Genomic DNA, 14564 nt, shown 5'->3' with positions numbered 1-14564 from the left:
CCAAAAGTTGCAATCTTTATCGTCGTTGTTCTATACTAAATCCTTTCAGCAAAAATATGGCAATATCGCGAAATGATCAAGTATGACACATAGAATAGATCTGCTATCCCCGTTTAAATAAAAAAAATTCATTTCAGTAGGCCTTTAAACAAGTTGAAAAACCTATTCGGGTGTTACTATTTAGTGGTCAATTGTACGGAATATGTACTGTACTGTGCAATCTAATAAGAGTTTCAATCAATCAATCAAACCACCCACCTCTGAATGACGCGCACAGCAGGCGTTTGCTGCGGGGATGTCGCCTCCTCTCACGGCGAAAAAATGTTGGGAGAACAACTTGCCATGGCTTTGAACCTGATGTTTCCAAAATGCAGCCTTTTCTTTGTCCGTTTCTGCTCGCTATTTCCCCGCTTGTGACTCATCACTAACTAGTGAACTGCAGCCAAGTTACCCCCGTTACCGCACGGCCCGAGGGTCAAAAAGCACGCGTGTGCGTTAATCGGCCGCAAAAACATTTTGTTTCGTTATTGAAATTTAAAGCTAACGTCTTATCGCGTTAACTTTGACAGCCCTTTTGACCTCGCTCCCTCCTCAACGACACCTGGAAGTCGAACTTTGCTTGCATTGCATGCAGAACGACCCTGGGCTTATGAACACAACTCCACTACACCCAAAGACAATGGGCATATACACAAACACACTTCCCACCCCCACCCAACGCCTTCACCACCGCTTAATTCCCCTTCAGGGTGATGGACGGCTGAGTAGCACTTTATAGCGGCAGGCCGGCCTCCAGGGGCCCAACTCCCCCCTGCTACCGCATGGCCCGAGGGTAAAAAAGGACGCATGTGCGTTAATCGGCCACGAAAAAAATTAGTTTCGTTATGGGAATTTAAAGTTAGCGTCTTATCGCGTTAACTTTGACAGCCCTTTTGACCTCGCTCCCTCCTCAACGACACCTGGAAGTCGAACTTTGCTTGCATTGCATGCAGAACGACCCTGGGCTTATGAACACAACTCCACTACACCCAAAGACAATGGGCATATACACAAACACACTTCCCACCCCCACCCAACACCTTCACCACCGCTTAATTCCCCTTCGGGGTGATGGACGGCTGAGTAGCGCTTTATAGCAGCAGGCCGGCCTCCAGGGCCCCAACTCCCCCCCCCCCCCCCCACCCCCCTCTGTTGCGAGTTGTTGTGATTATATGTAACATGTTTATGTGTGCTATGGCAAATTAGGTTTTTTCCCTTGGACTCAGTCTGGACCCCCTCCCGAGGGTCCAGCCTTCGACTGATATTTTTTACTCTTCCCTCCTTTCCCAATATCAACTTTTTCCCACCTTTTTTAAGGAGCGCCGTAAGTGGCTGATCCGTTGGCGGTCCCGTCTTGTCTCCCTGTAATGTATGTCTGCTCTTAGTGGGACTGTGCCGAAAATGTAATTTCAGTTCTTATGTGTCTTGTACATGTTAAAGAATGGACAATAATAAAGCATCCTGATCCTAATATATATATTAAAATAATGGATGTATTAATTCATATATAATATGTGGAGGGGGGGCGTGGTCGGCGCGCCTCCTGCGGGAAGGGAGTGTGTATGGCCCGGCTTGGAAGCCCAGCTGAGAGGTGAGTAGATTGCCCAGCTGGGGCTGGTTATCTAATCACCGGTCTCCTTTATCAGCAGCGTCCGAGGCCATGAGGAGGAGTGCGGAGGAGAGAAGGGAAAACCCCACACGAGCGAGAAAGAGGCCGCCGACGACACGGCCCTGAGCGATAAAAACACAAAAATAAAGACTGACTCAAACCTGGCTCACGAGGATTCTGTCGGTCTCAGGGGAACCCACCACGGAAGAGACTTCCACATAATATAATAGGATAATAAAAGTATGTGAAAGTTCAACTCCTACCTTGTTTACTTCCGTGACGACCTCCCTAAAGTTTTGTAATCAGTCAGAAATATCATTTTTCCCATCATGCATTGCATGGGATTTAAATGGGTGTAATTTTTTAATTGTGTTGTGCGCGGACGTTTTTTGTAACATTCACAAAGTTCGGTGATCAGTTCGTGTTATGTTGACTTTTTGTGTTGGTTTATTTGCGCCAGGAGTGGGAACATTTGTTTGGATTGGGTCATATATTAAATACTGTGCCAGGTTCACTTCAACATGCAATTCGTGGTCATTAACCTGAATTACTCACATTGTCCACAAGATGGCAACAAACTGTGTGATATTTACAATGAAGTTGGACATAGTAACCAGACTTTAGTTTACGAGTTAGAATACACTAAAAAATATACACATTTTCGTGTGTCATGATGATTGTGAACAAGAGGCAACATTTTCAAGTGTAGTTCCTCTTTAATGAAGAAATAAATAAAAGTGACTTAAGAGTACGGCATGTCGCTATAAACTGTCACACTGAAATGAGAGGCTCTTGCTCAACTTTGGGGTTGGGAAAGTGTTCACTGTGCAGTCCGATGTTACTTCAGTTGACGGCAAACATGTAATCGCACACTCATTTGTCCAAGGATGTTGTTATTGTGAAATAAGGTTGGTGGTGTAGCTTTATAAAATACACACACAGGTTCAGCATTGCAAATGAAAATCTGTTCTTCATGACTTTACCCTGGATAAATTAAGATTAAATCAATACGCTACATCACCCTAACCCTAACCAGGGGGCCAGATCTGGCCCGCGACATCATTTTATTTTTACACCTGGAAGTGATATGTGTCAATAAAGTACTTAAAATGTTCTCACTAAATGTAATACATTTTTTTCATTTTGACAGAAAAAAAATATGTACTGCTTGAAATTGCATACCTTTTAAACTTTAATAGTATGCAATATTGCAACAAATATTACAGTATATTATCACACCGTATTTTCCGGACTATAAAGCGCACTTAAAATAATTGTTTTCCCTCAAAACTCGACAGTGCGCCTTATAACCCGGTGCGCCTAATGCAGGGGTCGGCAACCCAAAATGTTGAAAGAGCCAAATTGGACCAAAAATACAAAAACAAATCTGTCTGGAGCCGCAAAAAATTAAAAGCCATATTACATGTGTCATGAGATATAAATTTAATTAAGAGGACTTAAAGGAAACTAAATGACCTCAAATATACCTACAGATGGGGCATAATGATGCAATATGTACATATCGCTAGCCTAAATAGCATGTTAGCATCGATTAGCTTGCAGTCATGTAGTGACCAAATATGTCTGATTAGCACTCCACACAAGTCAATAACATCAACAAAACTCACCTTTGTGCATTCATGCACAACGTTAAAAGTGTGGTGGACAAAATGAGACAGAAAAAGAAGTGGCATAAAACACGTCCTAGAAAGTCGGAGAAAGTTATACATGTAAACAAACTATACGGTGAGTTCAAGGACCGAAAAAATTAGTAGGACAAAACGGCGCTCTCCAAATACTCGAATCAGTGAAGCATGTTTAATATAAACAGTGTGATTTATAACAATTAGGGAGGTTTGTGTCATGTTTGTCCTCCTACAGAAACCACACTAAAACAAAAAAAATAGATTTTTTTTTTCCCCCTCATCTTTTTCCATTCTTCATACAATTTTGAAAAATCTCCAGAAAGCCACTAGGGCGGCGCTAAAGAGCCGCATGCGGCTCCAGAGCCGCGGGTTGCCGACCTCCGGCCTAATGTAAGGAGTAAGTTTGGTTGAGCTCACCCACCTCGAAGCTACTTTATTTGGTACATGGTGCAATGATAAGTGTGACCAGTAGAAGGCAGTCAAACATAAGAGATAAGTGTAGGCCATACTTGCCAACCTGGAGACCTCCGAATTCGGGAGATTGGGGGGGGGGGGGTCGTGTCAGGGTTTGGTGGTAGCGGGGGGTGTATATTCGCTCCCCGCCTCTTACCATCCAAAAAAATAAAAAATCGCTGCCGTTGTGTCCTTGGGCGGGACACTTCACCCTTGCCCCCGGTGCCACTCACACCGGTGAATTGAATGATGAATGATAGGTGGTGGTCGGAGGGGCCGTTGGCGCAAATTGCAGCCACGCTTCCGTCAGTCTACCCCAGGGCAGCTGTGGCTATGAAAGTAGCTTACCACCACCAGGTGTGAATGAATGATGGGTTCTACATGTAAAGCGACTTTGGGTACTTAGAAAAGCGCTATATAAATCCCAGGTATTATTATTATTAAGGGATTCTGGGTATTTGTTCTGTTGTGTTTATGTTGTGTTACGGTGCGGATGTTCTCCCGCAATGTGTTTGTCATTCTTGTTTGGTGTGGGTTCACAGTGTGGCGCATATTTGTAACAGTGTTAAAGTTGTTTATACGGTCACCCTCAGTGTGACCTGCATGGCTGTTGACCAAGAATGCCTTGCATTCACTTATGTGTGTGTAAAGGCCGCATATATTATGTGACAGGGCCGGAACGCTGTTTGTATGGAGGAAAAGCGGACGTGACGACAGGTTGTTGAGGACGCTGAAGGCAGTGCCTTTAAGGCACGCCCCCAATATTGTTGTCCGGGTGGAAATCGGGAGAAATTCGGGAGAATGGTTGCCCGGGGAGATTTTCGTGAGGGGCACTGAAATTCGTGAGTCTCCCGGGAAAATCGGGAGGGTTGGCAAGTATGGTGTAGGCTGCACTATGACGGCAATATGGCTCAAGTAAACAACACCAACATTGTATATGTTCCATTGAAAATATAGAACATTACACACGGTACTCAAAAATCTATCAAAATGTTTTTAGTACGACTTTGGTAAGCTATGAAGCCGCACCGCTTGATGTGCTTCGACATATAAGTATTATTATGGTGTGTGTGGATATATTAAGACATATTATCTGGCGTTTTGTATGCCAAAGCAACTTTTCTTACCTTCTGGTACCTGCTGATCTGTATTTGGGATCTGCATAAATCTTGAAAAATTGCGCGGGTCCGCCTTTGTAGTCTGTGCCGACACCGTAGTCGATAAGCTTCTTCTTTTTCAACATATGTTGCCATCCAAGCAACGTTATCACGGACGCCCCTGCTTATTTCAGCAAGACAATGCCAAGCCACGTGTTACAACAGCGTGGCTTCATAGTAAAAGAGTGCGGGTACTAGACTGGCCTGCCTGTAGTCCAGGACTGTTTATCATTCAAAATGTGTGGCGCATTATGAAGCGTAAAATACCACAACTCAAGCTGTACATCAAGCAAGAATGGGAAATAATTCCACCCGAAAAGCTTCAAAAATTGGTCTCTTCAGTTCCCAAACGTTTACTGAGTGTTGTTAAAAGGAAAGGCCATGTAACACAGTGGTAAAAATGCCCCTGTGCCAACTTTTTTGCAATGTGTTGCTGCCTTTAAATTCTACGTTAATGATTATTTGCAAAACAAAATAAAGTTTCTCATTTCGAACATTAAGTATCTTGTCTTTGCAGTCTATTCAATTGAATTATGTTTTTATTTACGAATTACACAACGTGCCAACTTCACTAGTTTTGGGTTTTGTATATTTGCAATAATATTCTAACAGTTGTATAACGGGGTTACAAGAAAAATAAGTAGCCCTGACATTGCATGCAGAGTATTACTCATGCTCTTCCTCTGTTTGATTCTGTATAGATTTGGGAAGTTCAGTTTTGTGGCGCAATAAAAGCATTCCCACAACTGTGCAAACAACAAAAGTTCCCACTGTTCACACGTGGGGAAACTCCACTTCCTGATGAAGTGAATTAAAGGCCCCGTGTCGTCCTTCCTCTTTCACTCGTCGCACAGACACCGCAGGACTAACAACCGCCACGCTCTTTCAGGTAAGCTCTCGTAGCGTCAATTTTGCATGCTTAAATGTTGGTTTAAAGTGATCTTTGTGAGCCTCAGCTTCTCCACACTGTGATTATATGTGTTGAGAGAGACACACATGTTTCTACTTCTGGTTCACAAAGAAAATAATTGCAGTTTCCAACCGTATACTCGGTCACATGCTTTACATTTAAAACATTGTTACATTTTCAACGTTCGGAACAAATGCGTTTTTTTCCGAATGGAAAATAAACCAAAGAAAAATCTAAATATTCAAACCTTATCCGAAAGGGATAAGCGGTAAAAAATGGATGGATAGTCTATCCCGTTTTTGTAAATTTTTTCCATAACTTTTTTTTTTTTACATGGTAACCATTCTGGCTATATTAAGTAATTTATACGCAACTAAATTGTGTAAAAAAATAAATCTTAAATCATCATGCATTACATACTATACATTACCTTTTGCAATATATTAATTTATATTATGTGTCGTCAACTTTGCACTTTAAAAAAAAAAAAAAAAATGTATGTCATTGCCTGAAATAAATAAATAAATAAAAAAATGAAATCATAATTTTTTTTCCCATTATCATTAAACAGTTCACACCTGCTCAAAACTACTTATTTCAGAGTAATTACTTGAAAAAGTGTTTCTATTTATCATAAAAAACACAAAGTAAGACAATGTTTCAATATAGTAAATAGTAGCAGGATGTGACTTTGGTGGTGATTAGTCCGTCTTGGTTATGTCAAAGATGCAACAAACTTGCTTTGATATCTTTTTTAATTTTTTATGTAACATAAAAAGGCAAACAACGGACCATTGAAATCCATTTAAAAAAAATTATAAAACCAAGGATTATGTAATGTCAACATTTTATTGTAATTAAAAGATATGTGACATTTTATTGGGCAGTTTTTACAAAGTAAAGTCAATGTTACGGGAATTCTTTGTACTTTTTGCCATATTTTATGCAGACATGTGACTGTCACGGTGCCCTGGTTTTATTCTCTTTTTGCCTACTAATTATTATATCAAGAATCATTCGTTTTTTGTGTCTTTTTAATAGATGATATTAAACATTCCAAATAATTAAACCTGGAATTAAAATGGTTAAAATCCTGACAAAATGTTAAGCAGGTCTGATTTTTTTTCCCCCCAAGTGATCTTTGAAAGGAATTGATTGATTGAGACTTTTATTAGTAGGTTGCACAGTGAAGTACATATTCCGTACAATTGACCACTAAATGGTAACACCCGAATAAGTTTTTCAACTTGTTTAAGTCGGGGTCCACTTAAATTGATTCATGATACAGATATATACTATCAGATATATACTATCATCATAATACAGTCATCACACAAGATAATCATCAGGGTATATACATTGAATTATTTACATTATTTACAATCCGGGGTGTGTGTGTGTGTGTGTGTGGGGGGTGGTTAGGTTTGGTTGTTATCATCATTTCAGTCATCAACAATTGAGAACAGAGAAAGAGAGAGAGATCAGAAGGCGTAAGAAAAAGTATCTACATTTGATTATTTACCTTTGATTATTAACAGTCCGGGGAGGGTGTTAGTTTAGGGTTGAAGTTGCCTGGAGGTGAACTTTTATTGCGGTTTTGAAGGAGGATAGAGATGCCCTTTCTTTTATACCTGCTGGGAGCGCATTCCACATTGATGTGGCATAGAAAGAGAATGAGTTAAGACCTTTGTTAGATCGGAATCTGGGTTTAACGTGGTTAGTGGAGCTCCCCCTGGTGTTGTGGTTATGGCGGTCATTTACGTTAAGGAAGTAGTTTGACATGTACTTTGGTATCAGGGAGGTGTAGCGGATTTTATAGACTAGGCTCAGTGCAAGTTGTTTTACTCTGTCCTCCACCCTGAGCCAGCCCACTTTGGAGAAGTGGGTAGGAGTGAGGTGTGATCTGGGGTGGAGGTCTAGAAGTAATCTGACTAGCTTGTTCTGGGATGTTTGGAGTTTAGATTTGAGGGTTTTGGAGGCGCTAGGGTACCAGGAGGTGCATGCGTAATCGAAAAAGGGTTGAACGAGAGTTCCCGCTAGAATCTTCATGGTGCTTTTGTTGACCAGAGAGGAGATTCTATAGAGAAATCTCGTTCGTTGGTTGACCTTTTTGATTACCTCGGTTGCCATTTTATCACAGGAAAGATTAGCCTCTAGAATGGAACCTAGGTAGGTGACCTCATCTTTCCTGGTGATAACAATGTCACCCACTTTTATGGTGAAGTCATTGACTTTCTTAAGGTTGATGTGGGACCCAAACAGGATGGATTCCGTTTGGCAAAGGTGCCAAGAATTTCAATTATAATTAAAATCGGATTAATTTTATTGCCAATATTTCGAAATGTCAAAGACTCTAATCCCTACTATGGATTTAATACTATGGCATTTAAAGGGTTAACGATCCTTGACATTTGTTCAATGTTTGGTAGTTTTGAGCGAGTCTTAAGTGTAAGTAATTTATGGAAAAAAGCTGAATTAATCACAATTTTTCTGTCTGTACATTTTTGCCACAAAAGGGCCAAGATGATTGTGAGAAGAATAGTATAAATGTATTAATTAGTATAACTATTTACTGGTACAAAGTTAGTTACAAAACAGGCAGTGGATGTGGCTCAACCTAATTATGTGGCCTAACAAGAATCATGTGCTTTTGGTGGATTGGTCACAATGAAAGCAGCTTTTTATCAAGCCTGAACTGACACTGGACATTCTGGTGCTGTTGTACGCGTCTGCAACTGGCTTCCACAATAATTAGCATTTGTAAAAAATTTATTTTATTCAATTTTTTCCACACAGCAAATGACAGTTTGTTTTGTTTGAAAATTCCTCAGAAAGCTTGCATGTCTTCTTATATCAGAGGGATTTAAAGAACTATACAGTGTCCCTAAAGTATGAACGCGCGAAAGTTTTTAAGAAATGGCACTTTATTCAATTACAATAGTCAATATGATTTTTCATGTGATTTGCAACATTTGCAAGGATACGGTTGATGAGCTTTACAAGAGTGATGTGAATTACCCGTAATAATGATTTTTTACCGTTTTAAAAGGTATATATATCCATACATCCATTTTCTACCGCTTGTCCCTTTTTGGGGTCGCGGGGGGTGCTGGAGCCTATCTCAGCTGCATTCGGGCGGAAGGCGGGGTCACCCTGGACAAGTCGCCACCTCATCGCAGGGCCAACACAGATAGACAGACAATATTCGCACTCACATTCACACACTATATATAGGTATACCTAAGACTATCAAAAATGGGACCCATTACCTCCCTGCTTGGCACTCAGCATCAAGGGTTGGAATTGGGGGTTAAATCACCAAAAATGATTCCCGGGCGCGGCTACGCTGCTGCCCACTGCTCCCCTCACCTCCCAGGGGGTGATCAAGGGTGATGGGTCAAATGCAGAGAATAATTTCGCCACACCTAGTGTGTGTGTGACAATCATTGGTACTTTAACCTTAACTATATATATATATATATATATATATATACACACACATGTACTAAAGCTGACTGCTTCTGTTTGATTTTCAGACCGCTTCTTGATGCTGCTATTATAGCATTGTGAGGGCTGGTCTCCTAAAGCTTTAGTAAAACTTGATAATATTGCTACTCTTTCTTGGTGATCCTTCTTACTCAACACATACAGTATGTCATCCGAAAGAATAATTTGGGATTGACCAGTGTGTTTTATTCCCTGAGAAGAAGACTGGTCGGACGCAACGCTAGCTTTTTAGATGTTTTTTTTATTGGAATAGAGGATCTCCCATTGGCTCCACTTTAAGCGGACTTTTATTTACAAGTTAGAATGCATTTGAATAAAATAAATCCATCCGTCGTCATGTATTTTATACTGATTGTGAACGATAGGCAAAAAAAAAAAAAAAAAGTGCAGTTCCCCTTTAAGAAGCCAGAACAATATTTAATAGAGATGTCCGATAATGGCTTTTTTGCCGATATCCCGATATTGTCCAACTCTTAATTACCGATTCCGATATCAACTGATACTGATATATATATATTAACACATTATTATGCCTAATTTTGTTGTGATGCCCCGCTGGATGCATTAAACAATGTAACAAGGTTTTCCAAAATAAATCAACTCAAGTTATGGAAAACAAAATGCCAAAATGGCACTGCCATATTTATTATTGAAGTCACAAAGTGAATTATTATTTTTAACATGCCTCAAAACAGCAGCTTGGAATTTGGGACATGCTCTCTGGAGGTTGAGGTGGGCGGGGTTGAGGTGGGGGGGGGGGTGTAGGGGGTACCGGGGGGTGTATATTGTAGCGTCCCGGAAGAGTTAGTGCTGCAAGGGATTCTGGGTATTTGTTCTGTTGTGTTTATGTTGTGTTACAGTGCGGATGGTCTCCCGAAATGTGTTTGTCATTCTTGTTTGGTGTGGGTTCACAGTGTGGCGCATATTTGTAACAGTGTTAAAGTTGTTTATACGGCCACCCTTTCCGATATTAAATTTTTAAGCATTTATCGGCCGATAATATCGGCAGTCCGATATTATCGGACATCCCTAATATTTAATGTTTCTTCTGCCAATGAAATTATATTGTTACTGTTTAATTCAGTTTAAGGTTATCATTGATCTATTGTCTGATCATGTTTTTCATGTTTGCCAAAGGTTCAACATGTCACAGTGGTGCTGGCTGGTGTTAGTTGCGGTGTGTCACATGACCTCATGCGCCAATCCGGGAGTAAAGCTCCAACTGACAGATAAAGGCATTGAATATGGTAAGGATTGTACTCGCCAAAACACCGACACGCTTCATCATTTAACACTCTTGTCTTAAAGGCAGGCAACTCGGAATGGCGTCGATCCAGCGCAAGCTCCAAAGCATTACAGTCCCGGATATGTCCGGATCACAGAGAGTGCCCGTCGCTGGCAAGGTCAAGTACAGCTTGTCAAAGTAAGGCTAAGGCGTGGATCTAATTATGTATAAACTACTGGTTGTTCACAACTACGTTGTTTCTTCCAGTATGCAAGTAGTGTCTGTGGGACTACCTTCGTCTGCGGTGGCTCTGGTGCCAGGGACTGGTGTCAGACTGTCTATTGAGAACGCCTTCATCAGCATGAAGGGAAACTGGAGGGTCAAGTTCCGCAGAATATTGTGAGTAAGACAAGATGTGCTCTTGACACCTAGAAACAGACACAGGGACGATTTAATGACTTGTTTCTCTTAAAAGGAGGGACAGCGGTCGCTTTGATTTGAGCGTGAGTGGACTGACGGTCAGTACAAGTATCGCCGTCACAAGTGATGAGACAGGGCGACCTCGAGTCAGTAGCGCTGGTTGTACGGCTAATGTTGGCAGTGTCAATGTTAAATTCCACGGTGGAGCCAGGTGAGATAATCACTAACCTGCACTGCTGCTCAGATAAAGTGAGAGCTTTTTTCAATAACGCTGTTGTGTCTCTTTTATCTCAGCTGGCTGTACAATCTTTTCAGAAAATTCATCAGCAAGGCTTTGAGTAAGACGCTGGAAAAACAGGTGAGGACAAACCATTGTCAATATTCTTTACAATCGCCATTACTTGTTTACCCTCAATCAGACGGGTCCAAGTTATGGATATTTTACATGGGAATCAATAAGAATTATTAATTAGGTGAAAATTGACAGTAATGTGTACAAGTTATAGCATGACAACCATTCCATTGAATTGCTTCCATTTGCATCCCAAAGAAATAAAATGTATATATATATACATATATATATATATATATATATATATATATATATATATATATATATATATATATATATATATATATATATATATATATATATATATATATATATATATATATATATATATACTGTATATATACAGTACAGACCAAAAGTTTGGACACACCTTCTCATTCAATGGGTTTTCTTTATTTTCATGACTATTTACATTGTAGATTGTCACTGAAGGCATCAAAACTATGAATGAACACATGTGGAGTCATGTACTTCACAAAAAAAGTGAAATAACTGAAAACATGTTTTATATTGTAGTTTCTTCAAAATAGCCACCCTTTGCTCTGATTACTGCTTTGCACACTCTTGGCATTCTCTCGATGAGCTTCAAGAAGTAGTCACCTGAAAGGGTTTTTTCACTTCACAGGTGTGATAGTTTTGATGCCTTCAGTGACAATCTACAATGTAAATAGTCATGAAAATAAAGAAAACGCATTAAAAAAATGATTTCGATACTTTTCTAAATAAAGGGGACCACAAAAAATTGCATTATTGGCTTTATTTTAACAAAAAATATTACGGTACATTAAACATATATTTAGTTATTGCAAGTTTGTCCTTAAATAAAATAGTGAACATACAAGACGACTTGTCTTTTATTAGTAAGTAAGCAAACAAAGGGTCCTAATTTAGCTGCTGACGTATACAGTAACGTATTAGTGTCCGCCCTGAGATCGGTAGGTCGTGAGTTCAAACCCCGGCCGAGTCATACCAAAGACTATAAAAATGGGACTCATTACCTCCCTGCTTGACACTCAGCATCAAAGGTTGGAATTGGGGGTTAAATCACCAAAAATGATTCCCGGGCAGATCAAGAGTGATGGGTCAAATGCAGAAAATAATTTTGCCACACCTAGTGTGTGTGTGACAATCATGGGTACTTTCTAACTTAATATTGTGTAATTTATCATTCTATTATTTTGTCAACATTATTAAGGACAAGTGGTAGAAAACTTTTCAGAGGCGGTATAGTACTGTATATGATTAATTAGTATCACGGTACTATACGAATATATATATACAGTATATATTTATATATATATATATAGTATACCGTTCATATATATATACATATATATATATATGAACGGTATACAGGTATTAGTATAGTACCGCAATATTAATTAATCATATACAGTGTATATGTATATAATAAAAGGTGTCCTGCAAATTGCAAGAATAAATTAATTCGATTAGAAAACAACTTTCGATTAATTGTTTAATTTATCAAATGAGGGCCACATGGAGAGCCCGGAACTCTAAATATGCGGACATAGTTTCCACACGGCCACTGTAATAGAATACGGTGCACACTGTATGTTAAAAGTGCAATTTCAAGCAAGCTGAGAAAAAAATGTGTTTATTTCAATAGTTTTCCCTAAAATACACAATGATTCTATAACGATTTATCCAATTACTCGATCAGTCAAACAAACTAATTGACAAATTACACGATTACTAAAATAATCGATAGCTAAACCCTTCCAAAATATATATTTTTTTACATATTTGTGCTACCCTTTATCCCAACTACACTTTAACTGTATTTTCTTTAAAAACAAAAAAAGGTCAAATTCACACTTCAGTCGTGTCCCTAGTTTTTCATGCTAAAAAAAAAAGGTGGAATATTCCTCAAATTGCATAATCCACAGGAAGTTGCAAGATTCACATCCTCTGCAACAGTGATTCTTAAACTGTGGTACTAGTGGCACGCGGGCTCTATCTAGTGGTACGCCAAAGAAGTGTGTAAACATGTACTCGAGAATCATTGTTGATGTTACTTACAGTAGTGGTCATAAATGATTAAATATACTTGCTAAAAAGAAAACCTCTACCTTGTTTTTAATGAATATTTAGGCCTATTACGCTATGGTGGTACTTAATTGGGGATTCAAGTGTTTTCTGAGGTGGTACTTGGTGACAAATGTTTGAGAACCTATGCAGGTTAAAATAAGTGCACTCGTGTATTTTACTGTATATTTAAAAAGATTTAAACTATTACTTGTAGCATTTTGAATTTCTAGCTTCCCTGAACATATTTTCTGTGCAATTTAGGTGCAGAAACTGGCTAAACCACTCCATGGTCTAACAGTGCTATTTTTTTTTAGCCTCTCAAGTTCTGATTGAGGGCAGGAGGAAGTTAATTTTCTTCTACAGTTCTGAATCTCTGACGTAATAAGCTGCATAACCCTGCTGGGCAACTAAATGAGTTTAGTATGTCCTAATAACAGTTCAACATTACTGCAAAATAGGACTTGCTTCACTAGAAATGTAAACTTCTCCACTTCAATGACATGATGAGCGTCAGTTGAGACATATTTTGAGGTGTTTTTCATACACATTACTGTAACAACTCAGAAGTAGTCTTCTGATAGATCTGATAAGTGTGCACGGTCCAGCAGACTATCTTTAATGAATGCACAAAAGGCGAACAGATTCTAAAGCTTGTTTTTCAAGACACCATTACAGAACACTATATTCTATAGATCTTAAAATCACATAAGTGCCACAAAAAAAGTGGTTCTGGTTTTATTATCCAAATCAAATGAATACTGTCTAGAGCATGTTTTGAATTCATCTCATATTTCTAAAAACGGATGTGATGGAGGCTTTAAGACATGCCTTGAAATGTGTCTTTTTTTATTATTTTAGATCTGCCCCCGTGTTGCTGATGCACTGTCTGACGTGAACCCTCAGTTGAAAACTCTCAACGGTAATGCATAAACTGTTCATGGATACGTTATTTTAGCACCTGTTCAGACCGTCGATTGCATGCATGTCAGGATCTCGTCCTAGCGGGCATATATATATATATATATATATATATATATATATATATATATATATATATATATATATATATACATATACATATATATATATATATATATATATATATATATATATATATATATATATATATATATATATATATATATATATATATATATATACACCGTAATTTACGGACTATAAGCCGCACCTGAC

General features: G+C 39.0%; 1 protein-coding gene across 1 annotated transcript in view; it reads left to right on the top strand.

Annotated features, from left to right (window-relative positions):
* The first annotated feature begins 5666 nt into the window (after positions 1–5666).
* Positions 5667–14564, top strand: part of LOC133648961 (bactericidal permeability-increasing protein-like) — a 20441-nt gene continuing 11543 nt past the window's right edge. The window contains exons 1-7 of the mRNA XM_062045553.1: positions 5667–5793; positions 10459–10568; positions 10630–10744; positions 10814–10945; positions 11022–11177; positions 11261–11324; positions 14229–14289. Coding sequence (XP_061901537.1) covers positions 10466–10568; positions 10630–10744; positions 10814–10945; positions 11022–11177; positions 11261–11324; positions 14229–14289 — 631 coding nt within the window. The 5' untranslated portion in view covers positions 5667–5793; positions 10459–10465. The remainder of the gene's footprint in view (positions 5794–10458; positions 10569–10629; positions 10745–10813; positions 10946–11021; positions 11178–11260; positions 11325–14228; positions 14290–14564) is intronic.

Source organism: Entelurus aequoreus, linkage group LG01, assembly GCF_033978785.1.
Source record: "Entelurus aequoreus isolate RoL-2023_Sb linkage group LG01, RoL_Eaeq_v1.1, whole genome shotgun sequence".
In the NCBI taxonomy this organism is placed as follows: domain Eukaryota; kingdom Metazoa; phylum Chordata; class Actinopteri; order Syngnathiformes; family Syngnathidae; genus Entelurus; species Entelurus aequoreus.
This window is presented reverse-complemented; position numbering and strand designations above follow the sequence as displayed.